This window comes from Mustela putorius, unplaced genomic scaffold (assembly GCF_011764305.1).
Source record: "Mustela putorius furo isolate JIRA1106 unplaced genomic scaffold, ASM1176430v1.1 tig00000508_pilon_pilon_pilon, whole genome shotgun sequence".
Lineage (NCBI taxonomy): Eukaryota > Metazoa > Chordata > Mammalia > Carnivora > Mustelidae > Mustela > Mustela putorius.
This window is the reverse complement of record NW_025421402.1, coordinates 5,200,551-5,220,430: the sequence shown is the minus strand read 5'-3', so window position 1 is coordinate 5,220,430 and position 19,880 is coordinate 5,200,551. Positions and strand designations below refer to the sequence as shown.

The 19,880-nt window shown below is 57.2% G+C and overlaps 1 protein-coding gene across 2 annotated transcripts in view; it reads right to left on the bottom strand.

The window, feature by feature from the left end:
- Positions 1–1,175: 1,175 nt before the first annotated feature.
- Positions 1,176–19,880, bottom strand: part of CNTN2 (contactin 2) — a 33,061-nt gene continuing 14,356 nt past the window's right edge. The window contains exons 6-23 of one of the 2 annotated variants that reach the window (XM_004756420.3): positions 19,385–19,594; positions 18,999–19,098; positions 17,270–17,445; positions 16,732–16,868; positions 16,142–16,271; positions 14,357–14,507; positions 14,102–14,229; positions 13,597–13,772; positions 12,962–13,082; positions 12,260–12,418; positions 11,696–11,845; positions 9,618–9,688; positions 9,068–9,302; positions 8,626–8,738; positions 7,107–7,293; positions 6,256–6,368; positions 5,646–5,814; positions 1,176–5,258 (exon numbers count right to left, since the gene is read on the bottom strand). In XM_004756420.3, the coding sequence (XP_004756477.2) occupies positions 5,149–5,258; positions 5,646–5,814; positions 6,256–6,368; positions 7,107–7,293; positions 8,626–8,738; positions 9,068–9,302; positions 9,618–9,688; positions 11,696–11,845; positions 12,260–12,418; positions 12,962–13,082; positions 13,597–13,772; positions 14,102–14,229; positions 14,357–14,507; positions 16,142–16,271; positions 16,732–16,868; positions 17,270–17,445; positions 18,999–19,098; positions 19,385–19,594 (2,636 nt within the window). In that variant the 3' untranslated portion in view covers positions 1,176–5,148. Of the gene's footprint in view, positions 5,259–5,645; positions 5,815–6,255; positions 6,369–7,106; positions 7,294–8,625; positions 8,739–9,067; positions 9,303–9,617; positions 9,689–11,695; positions 11,846–12,259; positions 12,419–12,961; positions 13,083–13,596; positions 13,773–14,101; positions 14,230–14,356; positions 14,508–16,141; positions 16,272–16,731; positions 16,869–17,269; positions 17,446–18,998; positions 19,099–19,384; positions 19,595–19,880 lie in introns of those variants that run through there. The other variant, XR_199718.3, reaches the window with a different exon arrangement.

Sequence of the window (19,880 nt, the reverse complement as noted above, 5' to 3'; positions counted from 1 at the left end):
ACAGGGCGCTTTGCTCAAGCACGCGGGAGAGAGCTTGCTAGTCTTGATGATAAACAGTATCTTTGATCTAATGAACTCAGTGCAGTGTGGCTGGGGAGGCACTCCGTGCATTTTCCAGCTGAAGGGAGGCACTGTGGCACTCAGTGCATTTTCCAGCTGAAGAGCCAGACCCACGAGGAGCCACGGAGCTGGTCTGATACGTGGGGCAAGCCAGCAGGGACGCATGGGATGGGAGACTGTGCAGCTCTGGGATCACAGCCCTCTGTGCTGGGGGCTCGTAAATTTTGACTCTCGAATGTGAAGGGATTGAACAGAAAAGGGGGGAAATAAAAACCAAACCCTCCGATGTGTCAGTAAAGACAAGAACTCCGTTCAGTTCATTGAATTCTGGGTCTGCCTCTGGAGGGAGGGTCAAGGACATGCTGAGTAAAATTTGGGTTCTAGACTGGCCAGTGCTCCCAAGGGGGAAGGAATTAGCCTATTGTCCTGCTACCCGAGCCGCCCCCCACCCTGGGGGGGATCCCCGTGGGCCTGGGCGGCTGCTGCTGAGCACTGAGGGCAGGGGCTCTGCTCGCCTTCGTCACCGTCTTCCTGGACACGGAGCCCTGCCCGCTCTGCACCGAAGAACTCAAACACTCACAGGGCTGTCTGTGTGCATGTGTGTCGCTGTGCACGTATGTCCGCGACGAGTGTTTGTTGAATGCAGGAGAGGTCGCTGCAGCTGTCAAATGGGAGTAGGAATCCCCATCCTCTTGGCTGCTGAGAGCGGAGACGAGAGGCACCTTCTTGCTAGGTGGGGGTCAGTCACTGTGTGCCCGCGGGAGGAGGGCTTCCCTTTGGTACCATTGAGTCACTGCTGTCAGATGTCTTAACAACCAGGGAAGCCTGAAGAGGTGCCGTCCATGAACACCGTTTACGCCCGGTGGCAGGTGAAGGCAGCATGGGCTGGTACAGGCCTGCTTCTGGCCTGCGTGGCCCGCTTTACTCTCCCACGGCCTCATGCTTCCCCCTCCCAGGCCGGCACGACGCAGCAGGGGACAGTGGCTGGGACTTCCCTGGAGCTGACTGTGTGAAGGGGGCGGGCATCGGCCACAGCCTGGGTTAGAGAACAGGACAGGCCGTGGGCTCTAGCCGGACGATAAAGACCCACACGCGGCAGGAGCCAGCTGCCCCAGCACGCTGAGAAATCATCTTTATTTAAGCACTGCCGCTACCAGAGCCAATAAATAACTACCGTCACAACATGTACAAGAGAGGCGAACAACAGGCTGGCCAAAGTGGTTCCCATCCAACAAAGACGGGGTCTGGTCAGGAGGGTCTGATGGAGCCCTAGCCCTCGCCCAGCCGTGAGCCTAATTCTGCAGGCCCTGGATGGGGTTGGGTAAGTTGGGAGTCTGGGGGCCGAGCCAGGGTGTACCCCATCGGAGGGCGCTAGGCTCCCTGGGGCTCGGGGCAGTTCTCTGGCCTATCTTTCCTCCCTGCTCCAGTTTCCCTTTACTCTCCTGCCTTCTCAAAGCCTACAGCCCTATATACAGTTACCGGACACCTCTTTCCATGGAGCTTCTAGAAGTGCCGTACAATTGCCCACCTAATCCCTCACACCCCTCCAGGGGCCTCTCCAGCAACCTCTTGCATCCCACGACAACACCCAGCTTAGGTCTGACCTTGGGAAACAGGGCACCACACCCGGGCCTCGGAACCAGGTTTGAGGCTAATGCTCGTCTGGCAGCGCTAGCCCACCCCTCCAGCCCGGGAGAGAAAAGAGTCCTCTAGGTGGGGAGGAGATAAGGCAGTGAAACATCCTTAGCCAGCTGGGATTCTTGCCTCGAGGAGCCTCCGTGGCCCCTGGGGCTGCTGAGAACATGCTTCGTGACGGTGACTGGGGTCATTACCCCTCCGGGACTGGGCCGAAGCAGGACGGAGTGCCAAGACTCTTCCTGAGCTGACCTCAGAATCGTGGTCCTGGAAGGACGCTCAAGGGCATCCGCTCACCCTCCAGACTTCAGCGGGCCCAGACCCCAGATCGACAGCCGTCAGAATTCCCCAGCGTTTCCCTAGGAAAGGGAGCAGCCTCTCCATCCCTCATCCCGGGCTCTTGTTACAGCCGCTCTTCCTGATGTCTGACCTCAGGTTCTCCTGTTATTTCTATCAAAACAAAAAGAGCCCCTCCTCGTGGCCTTTCCTGTTTCCTGGCCCATCTCTGCCATTTGGCGGCCTGAATGGGAATGGATAACCTGACCTTGCTCGCCCCCAAGCCCCTAGCAGGAGAGAGATCCTGTCCCTTTGAGGGTGAGGTTTACATCGAGACTGTTAGAGCAACGGGGACCAAGTAGCCAAGACCAGGGGGCAGAGGGCCCTGCAGGCTGAGCCTGAACGTATGCAGAACAGAGAGACTGTCCCCCACGGCCCTGAGGTGTCTGCAGGCTGTCTCTGTCCCTAGTCCTCAAGGCACTTACTGGCCACTAAGCTGTGCAGTGCAGTACTTGTCTGTGGCTCTTCCTGTTGTCGCCTCCTCCCAGGCTTGGTCAGTGGGAGAGGAGAGATCCAGAATCAAGTACTGACCACAGCAGGCGCAAGACTCAGCCCGAGCGAGCAGAGAAGGTGGAAATCAGAGGCCCCCCCGCCCCCCGGGCAGGCAGGGGCTCTTCTGTATAAAGCCACCTCAGCCGAGGACTGTTCTGTTTTATACACTTGCATGGCCTCCAGTCACCCTCTGTCTCGCTGGACCTGCATCCGTCCCCGGCCTGACACCTGAGGTTGCCGGCACACGAGTTTCGGCACAGCTCTCATACCCCTGGCAAGTTCTGGGCTGAGTTTTCTAGTTAAAAGCCCTTGCTAGGTTTTCCAGACAGTCTGCTCTCCTCTCCTTTGCCAAGGGGCCTCATTAGAACGAAGGTTCTCACTTGCCAGTGTCTTTTGCCTCAAGCAAGCTCAGGAACATCAGCGTCCCGCTCCCGGTGAAGCCCTGTGCTGGCTCAGCCTTCCCGCCAGCAGCTACACATCCTGTCCCCCTGCTTCCCCTGCCACAGCCCCAGGCAGTGAGGAAAGCCTCAGCTAAGCCTCGGAGGAAGGCTGATTTTTACCCTCGGCATCCCCTTTCTGATGGAACTGGGGGCCAGGAAGGGGTCTCTGCGTTCAGAGTGCGGTCACTTAGCTGAGCCCCCAGCACCTCGCGGGGGGAGGGGGCAGAAGGACAGGAGCAGGTGCGGAGGGTTTGGTCAGCGGCTCAGGGGCTCCAGGCCCGGGGCCAGGGGCGGGATGGTGGGTGCAGCGGTAGCCCGGACAAGGGGTGTGAGCTAACGTTTTTAAAAAATCGTAGCGGGTAAACATCAACAGAAACCTGCCCAGGAAAATAGAGCAGGACTTAAAAGTTAAAAACCCATAACAAAATAGAGCTCTAACTGTAAACTACAGAAGCCAGGCTCTGGGGTCCTCCACGGGTCTGTCCCTTATGAGATGCCTGTCCCGCTGCTCCCGGATGTGAAGGGCTACCTGTTAGAGCGTGGGCTTTTGGAGGTTTCCTGGTTGTGCCATCACTGCTGCCTGGATTTGGGGAATCCCTGTCCTTGCTTTGGCCCCTTTACTTGGAACAAGGGTAAGGGCAGCAGGAGGCCTCAAGCCAGCACCGCATGTCCAGGGCCTGGCAGGAGCTTGGCCTAGAAGGCGAAGGATCGTTGCCTCCTGGTGAAGGACCCAGCCATGCCAGTCACCCCACGATCACCCACCTGGACATCCTCATAGCTCCCTGCCCTTCTTAAGACCTTCTTAACCAGGCCGTAGCCATTCAGAGCTGCCCCCTTCCTCTGGACAGACAGCTCGGAATAGGAAGGTAGGACAGGCTGTGTGACCTTGGGAGGTCCCTGACCCTTCCGTTTCCTCGTCTGTAAAGTGAGGGGCTGGGGCAGGTCTAGCTCGAAAGCCCCCTCCAGCTCTGATGTCCTATGATTGGGAATGGACCCAGAGCGCGTGATTTATTAATGCCTTTTTCTCCTGGGGAAATGCAAAAGAGCAGTCGGAGGCAGCTGGGGGTCAGGTCTGGCCAGGTGGCCCAGGGCATCCCTGGGAGCAGGCAGGGCCGTAGGTATCCTTTGCCCTTCTCAGAAGACTCCCGACTGCAGAACGCATAGAACAGATGCCACCTTCCTGTCCCAGGCTTGCGGGAGTCGGTGCTGGAGAGTGGCGGCCCGAAGCCTGCAGGCTGAGCAGGAGGAAGAGGGTGGGCGCGTGAGCCCTGTCTCCCGGCTCCTGCCCACACCCTGGAGGGGCCGTGCAGGATGGGTCTTGGTGGAGTGGGGGACCTCCCCAAGATAAGCCCTTTTGCACTCGGCCACCAGTGGTGGCTTCTGTCACTCTGGGGGTGACAGGATCAGGTTGGCAGTGTTGGCTAAGACAGCAGCGTCACCTGCCTTTGGGCTGTGCCTCAGGCCAAGTCTGGTGCCCCTTTCTACCCAGTGTCCCAGCTTCTCAACCCCTTTGAGCTCCCACCCTTGGCAGTCTGGAGGACCCTTCCCCAGAGCTGTAGGGACTCAGGCTCCTGGCCTTGGACTTTGGGGCACTGGTTTTCAGCCACCTGGGTACGTGGCAGGGGCCCCTAGGGGCATTGAAGACAATGTCAGGGTCCAGCTGTACAGCCCCTTGGGAAAGTAGGGGAGTTCTTGGTCCTGGGTCTGGCTCTATCCTTATACTGAGGGACATTGATGTTTATGCTCTGTCCTACTGTGGCCCATTGGTGTCTTCCCACTGGGCCAAGCACTCTGCTCAGGTGGCGGAGTCCATCTGCGGGACAGGAGCGCCATCTTCCCCAATGTGCCGATACGTGGTTTCAAATCCCCTTCTTCCCATGGGCCTGTTCCTTCTGTCCAGGCGCCCCAGAGGGCCCAGGCGTAGGGTTCAGTATCATCATGGAAGTTACTGCCTGGCGTCTTTTGATTTAAAGAAAAAAAAATCCTTGCACAGGTTCTATCCTGCGGCAGAATATGAAATATCCTACCTCCTACAAAAAAGGGCACTGTTTAAAGTAGGTACTGAAAGCCAGCCATTCTCAGGCACAGTGTTGGGCCACCTTGGCATCAGGCAGGGCCAGGGCCAGCTGGCTGTGTCTGTCAGAGGCGGGGGTCCGGCTGTGGCGGAGAGGGAAGGGTGCCAAGATCAGAGCTCCAGGTAGCCTACGAGGACCAGCATCGCCATCGACGGGGCAAGGATGGTGCCGGGATGTGGGGTCGGGCTGATTGCAGAGTTCTCCACCATCATGCTTGTGCCTGAAACCAGCAGGTGGAAAAGTGGGGCTGTGTCCGCTGGGCTTGGGGCCAGCCTGTCCCTGCCCCACCCCCAGGACAGGATCCACAGGATTTTGTAAGACCTTTGCTTCTGTGGTCTAAAGACTGGCTCTGTACCCGGTGAAGGGCGTTCGCTCCTCCCTGGCCCTCAGGGACGTGGGGGCGGGGGGGATGGCAGGGGGTGGCACAGTGCTGGGACTCGGTTACACTCGGTTCCTGGGACTCGGTTACACTCGGTTCCTGCCCACCTTCCCCTGTGCCCTGGGGGTCTGGCTGAGTTGGGGTTGGTTTGTGTGGGAATGGTTCCTTCATCAGGCATCTGCATGGACCCTGATTCTCCTGGGGAATAAGGTGGGGGAGAGCCAGCACCTCCATTCCTCACGATGTGGACTTCCGCTGGGATCCCATCTCCTCCAGGCCCTGTGGTCCGAATCTGCACCAGGGCATGACCAATGTCTTCCGGAATGGCAATGTCTATCCAGTTCCTGCTGGTGACATGGAGCGTGGGAGTCGGGTGTAAGTCGTTCTGGTACAGCATCTGTGGGGAGGAGGGCAGCCAAGGTAGAGCTTACTCACACCGGCTGGTTCTTCTCTCTTCCCCAGCTCTGGGCACCGGGACGTGCCCATTCAGTGCTGGTCCTCACCCTTCCCGTTACCTGTTGACCGGGAGCAGACCCTTAAATAAACTCCTCATTAGAGGGAGGACAGGTTGCAAGGAGCTGAGCCATCTTTGCAGACTCCTTAGGGCTGGAAGGACCCTCGGACTTCACCTAGGCCCCTCGAGCCCTGCCTTCCCGCCATCCTTCCTTCAGCCCCCTTCTGTCTCTGCTACAAGCTCTCTGTATCTTTTGGCGCCAACAACCCCAAATTCTGCTTCCGTCGGACTCGGACTTGCTCCACACTGCAGCTCCCTGTGGCCGCGGGAAACGCAGAGGCCCAGGGCCCGGCCACTCCGTGCCTGCTGGAGCCCTTCCCTTACCTTATAGCCCGTGACCGCAGACTCATTTCGGAGAGGAACCACAGGATCCCACTTGATGCTAAGACTGGAGCTTGAGAAAGTCCACGAGATGTTGCCAGGAGGGCGCTGTGGAGCTGCGGGAGGAGGGAGAAGACTGAGAAATGTTCCCAGTGTTTCCTCCCCAGCCACCCCCTTGCCTTAGCCAGTCTTTTTCTATGAGTCGGCCTGCAGCCATTACACCCAGAACATTCCATCACAGCTGCCTAAGAAACAAACTTCAGGAAACTCCAAAGGCTGGAGAAGAGAGATGCTTCAGAGCCCATGAGCTCTCCCTATTTTTTTTTTTTTTTTTTAGATTTTATTTATTTGACAGAGAGACAGATCACAAGCAGGCAGAGAGGCAGGCAGAGAGAGAGGAGGAAGCAGGCTCCCCGCTGAGCAGAGAGCCCGATGCGGGGCTCGATCCCAGGACCCTGAGATCATGACCTGAGCCGAAAGCAGAGGCTTGAACCCACGGAACCACCCAGGCGCCCCATGCTCGCCCTATTTACATTAGTTTTCTTCTTCTTTTTTTTTTTTTAAAGATTTATTTATTTAGAGAAAGAACGGGAGCCTGAGTGGGAGGAGGGGCAGAGGAAAAGCAGGCTCCCTGATAGGCAAGGACCCCAATGCGAGGCTTGATCCCCGGACTTTGGGATCATGACCTGAGCCAAAGGCAGACGCTTAGCCGACAGAGCCACCCACATGCCCCTAATCTCATTAGTCTTGCTGCCTTGTTTCTGTCCAGGCCCGGGCTTGTGGCCTAGAACATTGGTCTTTTCACCCGGGAGTGGGTGGTCCTAGAGGTGCTCCCACCCTCGGGAGAGACTCACGGGGCTTCATGGTGGTGGCATTGGCAGAAGGGCTGGCGGGCCCAGTGCCTGCCCGGTTGTAGGCCCGCACGGTCACGTGGTACTTGGTGTTGGGGTGCAGGCCAGTGACTCGGGCACTGGTGTCCAGCCCCGCGGTCCTCACGCGGTCGGCGGCTGCTTCCTTGTCCCCGGCCTTCCAGTAGCGGATCTGGAGGGGGCAAGGGGAACCCGTAGGATCAGCAGCCAAGCCCCCACCTCGGAGGGGGGGGACCCTGACCCTGGCCCTGACCACCGACATTCTGTTCCTCTCCTGCTCCCTCTGGTCCTCATGACTCAGTCTCAGGTCTCATAACATGGACACTGGGCCACGTGCTCCAAGACAGCAGGGCCACGTGCTTCCCACTATCATTAGCAGCCTCTGGACAAACAGCAAGATCAGTGAGGGGATGTTACTACCGCAGACTGGGAGGCAAAGCACCCGAGGACCAAGAGGAGGTGACCTTGGGTAAGAAGGACCATCTGACCACTGGACTCACACCCACTCAGAAGGCTCCCAGCCTCTCTTCTTCCTTGAGAGGAGAAAGAAGTGCCAGGGAAGCGAGCTAAGGCGGACGGAGGAGGGGGCTGCTGCCTTTTCGGCAGCCACAGAGAGCCTGGTCCAGGGGCAGTGTGGAGACTTGGGTGGGATGAGGCGGCGAGGGGACAGGAGACGCATGGGGCTGGGTACAGACTCCTCCCGGGGGTGGGGGGCTGGAGAAACCCAACCCCACTGAGTTCTCTCCAGGATCCCGGGGGGCTGTGCTGAAGCAAAGGAAACGAGTGTCTGTACTTGCAAAGCAGTCCCCGCCCCCACCGGCGAGCTGATGACGGCTGCCGGGTAAAGACGCAAACCATCATCATATTAGCAGGACTGGTTACATATTCATCCACAAGAAGGACACTTTGGTGGTGTTACCTCCTCAGTGCAGCTTGCCTGTCCCACTGCGCTCAGACCCAGAGCTAAGGCTGCTGGAATGGAACGTCCAGACTTGCCCTTACGCTCGCCTGATCCTTCCCCCTAGGCGGTGACATTTCTTCCTTTCCCTTCTTGCCCTTCCTACTGCTCCCTCTTGCTCTCTGTCCACTCCACAAGGTGCTCCAGCATGAAGTCACTGGGGGCTCAGAGCTCAGGCCAGAAACTGCTGGGCCCACCATTCCCAGGGACAGGACGACCAACGGGCACGAGGAGGGGACCATGCTCTCCTCTGCAGGCTGACGATGCTAGCTAACTGGGCTCTGGTGTGAAAGGGCCAGGCTATGTCCCTTCCGGAACCTGTGCGGCTCTCCCAGCTTCCAGGGCTGGCTCTAGGCAAGCACTGAACTTCAAGTCTATCCACAGGTCAGTCTTTCGCTCTCGACCTGGGGAGGGGCTTGGCTCAGGCTACCTCCCCAGGGCTGCACGACGACAGCAGTCCCCCACCTCAGTGAATGAGTAATCCCAGGAGGAGTGACTAGTGAGCTCTGAGGTGCCCCTAGCCCCCCTTCCCAGGGCAGTGCTCACCTCGTACCCCAGGAGGATGCCGTTTGTGTCCTGCTGCACAGGTTCCCAGGTCACGTTCATCTCTGAGGAGGAGACCCCCTTGGCCCAGACCTTGGTAGGGGCCACCCTGGGCTCTGGGGACCAATACAGAAGGGGTTTGGATTCCCCAGGGCCTCCCCGTGTCCTGCAGAGAAGCTGCCAACAGGGGCCTGCCCTTGCTTAGGATTTCTGAGAACCCAGGGCCCTGGAAGAAGGTCACCTGGGGGTTCCCACAGCCTCCCCCAGGCCACTCCTCTTCCCATGGAGCTCCCCTCCCCCTCCCCCAGGCCTGTGGGGAGACAGGGTAGCCAGGGAATGAGGCCAGATGCCCCCTTGTCCCGTCCTGTACTCCCCACCCTGACGTGGAACTGAGCTGGGGTGTGGGCTGCGCCCTGCCCCACACACCCCAGGACAGGTGGCCCACCTTCCTCGGCCGAGTACACCAGCGCCGTGAGGCTCTCGGGCCCCTCCCCGCGGCGGTTGTAGCTGCGGATCTTGACCTCGAAGGGCGTGTAGGGCCGGACGCTGTCGTTGCTGTAGACGAAGTGCTGGGCGTCGGCGCCGGGCACCCGGGCGGTCTGCCAGCCGCTGCCGCCCTGCCTGCGGAAGGACAGCAGGTAGCCGAAGCCGTCTCCGTTCTGGTACTCCCGCGACATGGGCTGGGGGGCGAGAGCGTGGCGTGGGCGAGGGGCCGTCGTGCGTTTCCCTGCGCGGCCTCCCCGCCCCCCACCCCAGCCTCGGCCAAGAGGGGCAGCCCCAGGGTTCGGGGGCCTTGGCAAGTTTTCTCCTGCAGTAGATGCGAGGGGAGGGAAGGGGGTGCCATTCACCCGGAGTCGGGGCTGCACAGCGGCTCAGTCTGGGTCCTGTCTACATGCGGTGCAATCTGGAGATGAGTGGGGACAGGGGGTGGGTGGACAGGATTTGTCCCTCCAGAGAGCTGGAGGCACAGTTCTGCCTCTGTCCCTGCAGCTTACCGTCCAGTTCACGATGAGCTCTCCAGGGGCTCCACCCCCTCCGCTGAGTCCCGAGGGTGCTACCGAGGGGGCTGTCAGGGCCAAGGGACACAGATGTGGCTGGTGAATGCGCAGTGACAGGGCAGCAGCCTCGCGCCTGTGCCTGTGCAGCAGATGCAAGGGGACACCCCTAGTTTTGTCCTCCAACAGGACCTCTGGATGTGGGCTCTGGAGTCAAGGGAGACCTGACATCAGGTCCCACCTCTGCCACTTAACTAGCTGTGTGTCCCTGGGCAAGTTACTTAACCTCTCTGAGCCTGATTGCCCTCTCCGTAAGATAAGGATAATAATGTTTCTCTCCAAGGGCTCTCAGAAGAATAAATTCAAGGACGATGGTGCCCAGCTCGTGTACCAGTCCTTGCTCTGTTATAGTCGCTGCTCCACAATGATCTTTGTCGTCTTCTGTCAGTTTAAACTAAATAACAGAGACCTACTCCAGTTTGCTCTAAAACGAGGGGAATAAATAATCTGAAACTGCAGTTAATGAAAAAAAAAATTTCTTTCAGGTTGCAGGGGGTTTTATTATGATTTTTCTCTCCATGGCAGATTTAATTTCCTAATTGTCTCTAGTATTCAACAAAGCTGATATTAAAACAAGACTCTACTTAATTAGATCAGGAATCTTGGCAGGGGGTAACTTGGCTGGGTGTCAAAAGAGTTCTACAGAGAATCCAGCAATGGGAAACTTATCACTTGATTCTGATGCCAGGAGCTTAGGGCCTTGTGATGTGCAAGGGGTGCTTAACCACACTGCCCACGTGGTCCTGTTAGCTGGGCGTTCTCATCACCCTTGTCAAGTGGAAAAACCAAGGCCCAGGGGCGCCTGGGTGGCTCAGTGGGTTAAGCCGCTGCCTTCGGCTCAGGTCATGATCTCGGGGTCCTGGGATTGAGTCCCACATCGGGCTCTCTGCTCAGCAGGGAGCCTGCTTCCCTCTCTCTCTCTCTCTCTCTGCCTGCCTCTCCGTCTACTTGTGATTTCTCTGTCAAATAAATAAATAAAATCTTAAAAAAAAAACAAACAAAAAACCAAGGCCCAGAGCAGTTAAGTGACGTGCCTAAGGTCACACAGCTAATAAATGGAATAGTTCAAATTTGAACTCAACTCTTCTGATTTGAAAGCCCATCATCTTAATTCTGCATCCTGGCTGTCTTTTGCTCACCAACACCTGGGATACCCGAATGAAGGAGATCACTCCCCTCCCTTCATTTGTCTCTCTAAGAAGTTCAACCAAAGAAGGGGCTTTTCCTGGAATTCCTTACTCTGGAGAGGTACCAGGTAAAAATGTTGACTGATTGGAGAATTAGCCTGGGGCTTATGGGAAGCTGTGTTTAAAGGACATAAGAAGGCAGACCCTTACTACACATGGGAGGCGGGAAGCCTGGGAGGGCTGATTCCATTTGCCCATTGCAGAACCCCAAGGCTCTCATTTTGGACCTTCAGCTGTGAAAATCTGGGTGGGCAGGTGCCCCTCCTGGCTTTTCTCTCCTTCCTTCCCCTTTTAAGATGTGATACCACCTGCCTTTCAGGGAAGCTTGTGGGAAGATAGTACATTCCACCTGCTCTAAAGGATTTAGAGACACGGACTGCTTCTCTACACACACACACCTTCCTCATTAACTGGTTTCAGCAGCTCATGCACTACCAGGAAGGACATCTGCCCATCACCCACCCCCATGGTCCTGAGTTCAAGTCCAGACTCTCCTCCAGACTTTGATTTTTCCATTAAAAAATACACTTAAACCTTTTATTTTGAGATCATCCTAGATTCATATGCAGTTGTAAGGCTGACTCATTTTTTTTAAAATGAGGAGTTTGGACTGGATGGTTCTTCTAGCCCCGACAGGCCCAGGCTGTGGCCCAGGGCAGAGTGCGTTGCGTGAAGCAGGGGCCTTGCCCTGACTGTGTCCCTTTTTCTCATCTGAAGCCTGGTGAGCAGGGTGGGAACTCCCATAATTGCTCCTCCCCTGGCGTTCCCTTCCAGGAGGGCTTGGGGCTGTGCCCAGACATGACTTCTCTTTGGGAACCCCAGTAGTCTGACCTGCTTCCTTGGTCCGGATTTTGCTAGAGGGCCCACTGGGCTCGCCGGTGCCCAGGATGTTGCTGGCTAACACCCGGAACTCATAGTCCATCCACGGCGTGAGGCCCAGCACCTGGGCAGTCTCAGCGTTGCCCTCGATGTTGGCAGGATCTGCAAAGGACCCAGAATCAGTGTGCTGGCACTGGTTAGTTAGTCGATATGGAAAGGGCAGGGACTGGGCCTGACTCACCTTGTATCCGGCCCTCATGGTGGTGCCTGCCATACTCAGTGCTCAGCACCTCTTTTAGAAAGGATGGGAAAACTACTAGAACTCCCTATCCCAGGACCTTTGCTGATGCTGTGTGCATCAGTGGGAATGCCAGAGATGGTCTGTCAACGTTCCAAGGACACAGACTGAGTGCTGCTTTCTCCAGCCCTTTCCCCACTCTCTTACCGCCCGTGGGACCGCCTCTCCCAAGGGTCAGGGAACTCCCTGCAGGCGGAGGACCTAAGCTTTTCCCTTTCTCAAGTTCCAGGCTCAGCCAGGCCTTATCAGCACTGACCTGGGTGGAGCCTCACACTTACTGGTGCGAACCTGCTTCCACTTCCCTGCAGGTGGTGTGCGGGCTTGCAGGGTGTACTTGGCAATGGGGCTGTGGTTGTCGAAGCCTCGGCTCCAGCTGAGCTGGACGGTGGTGTCGCCAATGTTCCTCACCACCACGCCTCCGGGGGGACCTGGTGGACCTGCATCAGGGGGTCAGAGCACAGGGAGTCAGAACTCAGCTGCTCCAAATTTGAACCAGTCTCCTTCAGGTGGGCTCGGGCTGGTGCAATACCCAGAAGTGGACAGCAGAGGGCGCACTAAACACGCATGGGGTGGGAGGGCCAGGAATGGGGACAGCAGTGAGTGGCAGGTGCGGTCTGGGATGTTGGAGGGATGTGTCCCAGGCTGGAGGGGCTCACAGAGGCCTTCGTGCAGAGATGTGTATGGATCCCAAAGCCTGCCACCACCAGGCTTTGAAAACTGCTGGCCTCAGCAGAGTTCTCCCGCCTTAGGAAGGGGACTTTTAAAATTGTGGCTTTGGAGGAGGAATATTCTATTTAGAACCTTCAAAAAACCATGGGATAAGTTTGGCTCCGGCTCTGGGGACTTAGAAGCCCTTCTCTCTCAGAAGCCCTTCCCCCACAACTTTCTGGGAGAGGAGGGGAGTTAGGGAGCACAGGTCAGAAGAGCCCAGCCGGCCCCTGAGAGAGTGGGGGCAGGGCCGGGGTGGGAAACCCCATCACCTCGGACCAGGACTGTGGCCTCCTTGGACGCACTGTCCACCACCGTCTGGGCCATGCACGTGTACTTCCCGCCGTGACGCAGCTGGGCGTTCAGGATGGTCAGATCCCCAACTGTCTCCTTCTGCACATTGGGGGACAGAAATTGGGGGGGCAGGTCAGAGGAGGGGGCCCCTGCTAGTGCAGTGAGGCATGAGATGGGGCCTGGAGTCTCCTGCTCCATTATGTCCATGGACCCCCTCGGCATCTTGGGGTTTTGGTTTGTTCAGTGGAAGGAATCCGCTTCTCCTCTGTTAGTACCACGGGACTGAACAACAGTTTGTTATGGAGACAGTCAACCATGGTCCAAGCTGATGATGTCATTTGCTTTGGGGTCAGGATGGGGAGGGAGCCTTGCTGGGTGCCTGGCATTCCAGGTTTGTTCCTAATCCTCTTCTAAATGTGTCATCTTCAGGTGGGATCCAGGGAACTGCCCATCCAAGGAAGGGGGTTCCTCCGAATCCTAGGATAGTTTGCCATCATGGCATTCCTCAGGGAATGGGGAAAGGCTCTGGAGTAGTCACGGTTAAGGACATCTTGAATCCCCTGTCTGTCCAGAAGGAGGGAGGAGCTAAGTGTTGTCTGGCTTCAGGCCTTACCGTGCTGGCCCTCCGGTAGTGCCCCCCGGGCTTATCGAGGTCGATGGGGAAGTCATCCAGGGTCCAGATGAAGGTGAGGTCCATGGTGGGGTCATGGGAGGCGTGGCACTGCAGGGTCAGGCTATCCCCCAAGTTGATGTCCGCACTCGAGGGGGCTAGGGTGATCTTGGTTGCATCTGCCAAAAGAAACGACATCCCGGGGTAGATGGAGAGGGAAGAGGCCCAGGCAGGGGCAGCAGGGCAGGGTGAGAGCATTGGTCTCTAAGCCCCGAGGAAGAGAAGAGGCAGCATGGCCACCAGGATCTTGACCTCCCAGGAGCCTCACGAGTGTGTGAGAGGGAGGCAGGAGTAGATTCTGGATGGTGGCAAGGGGTGGTCCCAAACGAAGTCCAGTCCCAGGATAGCCTCAAAACCGAACGTGGAGGAAGGTGGGAAGACAAGAGCATGGTGGCCAGGAGGGACAGGCACCCTGTGGCAGCTGAGCCACCTGCCGTCCGCCCCTCACCTCGCACAGAGAGGATGCCCGTGCTGTTGGCTTTCCCCATGAAGTTCTCAGCAAAGCAGGTGTATTTGCCTTCATCTGACCGACTGATGTTTCTTATGATCAAGGTGCCATCCGGAGTTACGGTCACTCTGCAGCAGGAACAAAGCAGATCTGGCCAACTAGGGTCACACTGTCGTCGTCATCACGGGAAGGGGACTCGCCTGCATGGTGGGTGAGGAGGACCAGGGACTGGTTCAGGTGGAGGAGGGGTTGTACCTGCTGTTGTTGACCAAAATCTCGGTGCCTTTGCTCCAGAGCACCACGGCCTTCGGAGCTGCCCGGGGCTGACAGGGGATAGCGATCTCTCCGCCGCGGGCCGCAGGGATCAGACGCTTTACGGGGTTCAGCCTGAAGTCGGGGGCCAGCGCTGGAAGGAGAGGGGAGTGTCCTGCAGTCACCCAGGGAATCCTAACACAGCCCGTTGCCTGGATGAAGAGGTCCGCCGGCCCCATGCTACACCCTACGCATCCGTCGAGGCCAATCCACAAGTGACTTGCAGCAGCACCACTGCCAAAATACATGCGGAGTCCAGCCCCGGCGGGTCACCGCCCCCCAACTGCCCCCATGCTGGGCCAAGCCACCAAATCTCCTGCAGAACTACTGAAAAACCCCTAGTCCGTCTCCCTGTGTTTGCACTTTCTCTCTCCAGTCTCCTCCTCCACTCTGCGGGCTGGTGTGTCTTGGGAGAAACTCGAACACACTCAGGAAGAAGTCCCAGCCCCTCACAAGGGCTCACAGACACGACCCTACCTCTCCACCCACGTCTCACGTCACTCTCCTTCATCGATTTCTTTGATTTTTTAAAGAATTTTTATCTATTTACTTGACACAGGGAGGGAGCACAAGACGGCAAAGTAGCAGGTAGAGGGAGAAGGAGAAGCAGGCTTCCCACCGAGCAGGGAGCCCAATGCAGGGCTCGATCCCAGGACCCTGGGACCATGACCTGAGCCAAAGGCAGACGCTTAACGACTGAGCCACCCAGGTGCCCCTCTCTCCTTCATTTATTATGCTCCAATCATCTGGGCCATTTTCTCTCCTTCGAGGATACCGAAGATTTTCCAGCTTCAGGACCTTTGCACTGGCCATACATTTCGATTAAAAATCCCTCAGATCTTTGCATGGCTGGCTGCTTGTTAACACTCAGGTCACACTCCGAATGTGACTTCCTCCAAGAGGTCGAGCCACCCTATCTAACTGGCCCACCATCCTCCTACCGCTCTGCTGGTTTCTTTATACCATAATTTTCTTTCAGCTGTCCAAACTTATTTAATTACATGATTTTGTGATTGTCCCTCATTCTCCACTGGATTGTAGGTTACTGGAAGGCAGAGACCTTATTTTTCATGTTCACTCCTTAGAAGGTGTTGAAAAAAATAAATATTGGTTGAAGGAACGAATATACGAATGAGTCTTAGTCAAGCTCACTACAACTTGACAAGGTAGGTATCACTATACCCATTTTGCAGATGAGAAAACCAAGGCCCCAAGCGCTCAAATCATATAACTAAGAACACTAGCATCAGCTGACATTTACTGGGCACCTGTTCGGTGAGGGCCAGGTCCTCTCTGCTTTACCTCTATCTCATTTCCTCTTCCAAACAGCCACACAAGGGTGGAAGTTCTATTGCCCACCTTTTATACATCAAGAAACCGAGACACAAAGAGATTAAGTTGCCAAAGGTTGCACAGCAGACAGGGCTGGTTTAAACACAAATCTAATTGAGTTGGTTGCCAATGATTTTTGCCCCCTTGTTTTTGCGGCAGCCAACGCTTAACGCTAATCGTGCCAGACATGGTACAAGCCAGAGACCCGTCTTCTGGAAGCTTGCAGTCGAGTGTCTCATCTCCTTTCTTCAATCCCTCTGCTCTGCTCCAAAGTCATTGGGAAATGAAGGCAAGCTGCCCCTTGCATATGTGTGTTTAGAAACGCTTCCGTTCAGAAGGCTTAAAGCCCCTGCCTGAGTGTCCCTGCCGACGTCCCCCGCCTCCCTGGGCCCGTACCTTGCACGGCCAGCTCAGCGCTGGCATAGATGGTGCCGTGTTTATTCTCTGCCACACACTGGTACATGCCGGAGTCCTCCAGGCTCAGCTTGGAGAAGCGCAGGTCGCCAGCCAGCACCTCCACACGGGACTGTACCAAAGACAGCAGGGGCAGGGCATGAGGGGGGCCTGCAGTAGAGACTCGAGGCTGCCACTCCCTCCCCTCCCCTGTCGAGGCGACTCATTTGCCTCCAGTCCCATCTCAGGACCTCCTGGAATCCCAGGACTCGGGTCCCCCTGGGCCCCTGGATATCAGCACGCTGAAGCCAGAGGGACACGGTGACCTACTCAGGACCACACAGTGATTGTGTGACTCAGTTGTGCCTGGATCCAGGTCTCTGGGCCCTTCAGTCAGGACTCTATCTGGGTGACCATCCTGTGGCCATATGAATCTGGGGTGGAAAGAAGCACCTAGAACCACCCGGCCCGTGGTGCCTTCATAGTCCCAGAGAGACGGCCCAGGGTGGTGCAGTCAGGGAGTAAAGTCCGGAAGGTGAGGGAACCGGATGAGCGGAGCACAGCTGACATGTGGGAAGTCCCCAGTCTCCTACCTGGGAGGCCAGAGGCTCCCCGTTCCGCAGCCAGCGCACTGTGGGCCGGGGCTTGCCAGCCGCCGCACAGCCCCAACGCAGATTGGAACCGATATCAGCCTCCATGTCTGAGATCACCTTCAGCCACTCGGGCTGAGCTGCGGGGCAGCAAGAGAGAGAAAGGCCTGGGATGAGCTGGATGGAGCCTCCTGCTCACCATGGACCCGGATTTGAGGGCTGCAGTTCCTGTGACAGACAGCAGAGGGCGCCCTCGGCATTCCACAACAAGGTCGCGGGAGAAGCAGGCTGAAGAAAGTGGGCCCTTGCCGTCTGTGTCGGAGCTGTTTGAGCAACTTAAAAGCATTCCAAAGCCTTCCATGTGCTCTCTGCACCCCTAAGTGAGGCTCTGAGTGTCTGTTTCTTCTGTTTCCACACCCAGTGCAATCCTGGGGCGGGAAGGCTTAAGCCAGGGGCCACCCGGGGCCCCTCCCTGACTTTCGGATCTGCTTCCTAGGGGAGCAAGAGTGAAGGCAGGGGGAGGGGTGTCCCGGCTGTGTACCCTGCACGATGATGCGGCCCTGGACGGTGTCGCGGCCCTTGGAGTTCTCCGCCTCACACTCGTAGGTGCCCTCGTCCTCGAAGCTGACGCTGGGTATCTGCAGGGTGGGCTCGGCGGTGGCCCACTGGGGGGACAAGGAGCCGTCCACTTTGCGCCACTTGATCTGGGGCACGGGGCTGGCAGAGGAGACAAAGCCAGAGCGGGTGGGCTGCGCTAGGCAGACTCCCTAGTGCCCGCAGATTCTCCCGCACTTGGGAGGTGCTGGGCAGGTGGGGATGGGGAGGAGGCCGGAGGGAGAGAGGCAAGAGGGGAGGGCGGGGCCTCTCGCCGGTAGGCTCAGAGCTCAGGCAGGGGAGAAGCAGAAAGTAGGGTTCCTCTCGTCTCCTCTCCCCTGCAGTACTTCGATACCAGTAACCTTCCTTGTGTCGGTACCCTGAAGCTGGCTTGCCCTCCCTGCCCCCACCCTGCACTGGCCACTGAGCCTCTTCTGGGACAGCCTTCCTCAGCAGTGGCCTGTGACCTGGGGCTCAGTGGGTCCCCTTCCCCTTCTCCCCAACAGACCTTGCCTTTACTTTTCAAAAGGGCTCTACTTATTAGTAACTTGTGTACTAAAACGGACTAAGATATCAGTGAGTCTGAAAGGGTTAATATATTAATCGTCCATGTACTTTTTTTTTTTTTTAAATAGGTTCCACACCCAATGTCCAGTGTGGAGCCCAATATGGGGCTCAAACCCAGGACCCTGAGAGCAAGACCTGGGCTGAGATCAAGAGTCAGACACCTAACGGATTGAGGCAACCAGGCGGCCCCATGTGCTTTAAATATGAATTTTCTGGAAGCCCAATAGCTTTTCACAAAACAGGGACATCCTGGGTATCCACAGGAGACATGAGGAAACAGAACCAGTGTGCAAATCACACTGTTCTCCAAACATTTGTTGAGCACCTGCTATTTGCTTAGCCCTGTTCCAGTGAATCCTTTCTCTGGGAGAGCAGGATTTCTATTGCAGTTTTTATAAAAAGAACTGTCAGGGGTGCCTGGGTGGCTCAGCGGGTTAAAGCCTCTGCCTTCGGCTCAGGTCATGGTCTCAGGGTCCTGAGATCAAGCCCTGCATCGGGCTCTCTGCTCAGGAGGGAGCCTGCTTCCCCCTCTCTCTCCGCCTACCTCCCTGCCTACTTGTGATCTCTCTCTCTCTGTCAAATAAATAAATAAAATCTTAAAAGAGAGAGAGAACTGTCAGCATGCGTAGAACGCTCACTAAATGCCAGGCACTGTTCTAGACATGTCACGTGTGTTAACCCACTTAATCCTTGGAACAACCCTACGATGCAGGTACTTTTTATAACAGTTCCCATGTACAAATGAGGATGCAGAAGCACAGAGAGGTTAAGTAGTTTACCCATGGCCTTGCAGCCAGCCAGGGACGGAACCAGGACTTGAACCAGGCAGGCCAGGTTGGGGTTCATGCATGGTGCTCCCTGCCTTCAGCCTGGGATGCTGCCCAGGCTGTCCCCTGAGCCCGTGCCCTTTTGCTGGGAGCATCCAGTGTGTGTCAGGCCCCTGACATCATGATGCTTTGCTCAGACAGACTGTGCTCATGAGGGGTGGTCCCTACCCACTGCCCCCTCTCTGCTAGACCCTGCCTGCCCTCTCCCTGGGGTCCTGTGGGCCCCCAAGGGGCTCTGACAAGGTGCGCCCTGGCCTGCCCCCTCCCTCCTCCACCACTCACTTCCCAAAGGCGAAGCATTCCAGGGTGACTTGCTGCCCTACTAGTGCATAGGTCTCTGCCGGGAACCGGGCCTTGATGCTGGGTGCGAAGAGCCTGGGATCTGGGGAGAGAGGGAGTTTGCTGACCAGACGCAAGTGATGCGGGCCAGATGCTCGTGGGCTTCGAACTGCAGCATGGCTCAGAGCCGACTCCTTCTTGACCCCTGTTCCCCCTACCTGGGGGCCTGGGCAAGGGTCTTGGGCCCTGCAGCAGGAGGACCCAGAGATCCAGGCCCCAGACCCTGGGCTCTGTGAGCCCCCTTCCCACCCTCTGAGAGGAACCCTCTTTTCCCAATGTCCGCCGACCCTTCTAGCTCTCTGCTCCCCACCATGCCCCCCGACCCTGACCTTCCGCAGCCAGGTTGAGCTGAGCGAACTTGCTGAAGACGCTCTTGGTGGAGAAGTCCATGTGACTGGTGGCCAGACAGGAGTAGTTGCCCAGGTCTGAGGCATTGGTCCGGGCAATGTACAGGTTCCCCGTGGTCTGGGACACGAAGTGACGCCCGTCCGTCGGGATGAAGTTGGGGAACTCGTTGAGGAGCCAGCGGTAGGACAGGCCTATAGATAGGACATGGGGAGATTGAGAAAACCATGGGGTGGTAGGCTAAGGGGGCAGCCATGGGGAGGACCCTCGGCGTGCCGGTGGGGATCTCTAGACCTAGTCCCCAGGGCTCCGGTCTCCAAGCTGGCACTGAGGGGAGCCCTAGGAAAAAAAATGTGGCTTTGCCTCTGCTCTCAGGGTGCTCCCAGTCTGAAGGCAGGGGGAGGGGGCCCAGAGCTAGAAAATGGCAGACCGTGAAGGAAACACAAAATCGTTTTAGGCAGGGAAACCAGGGGGTCTGTG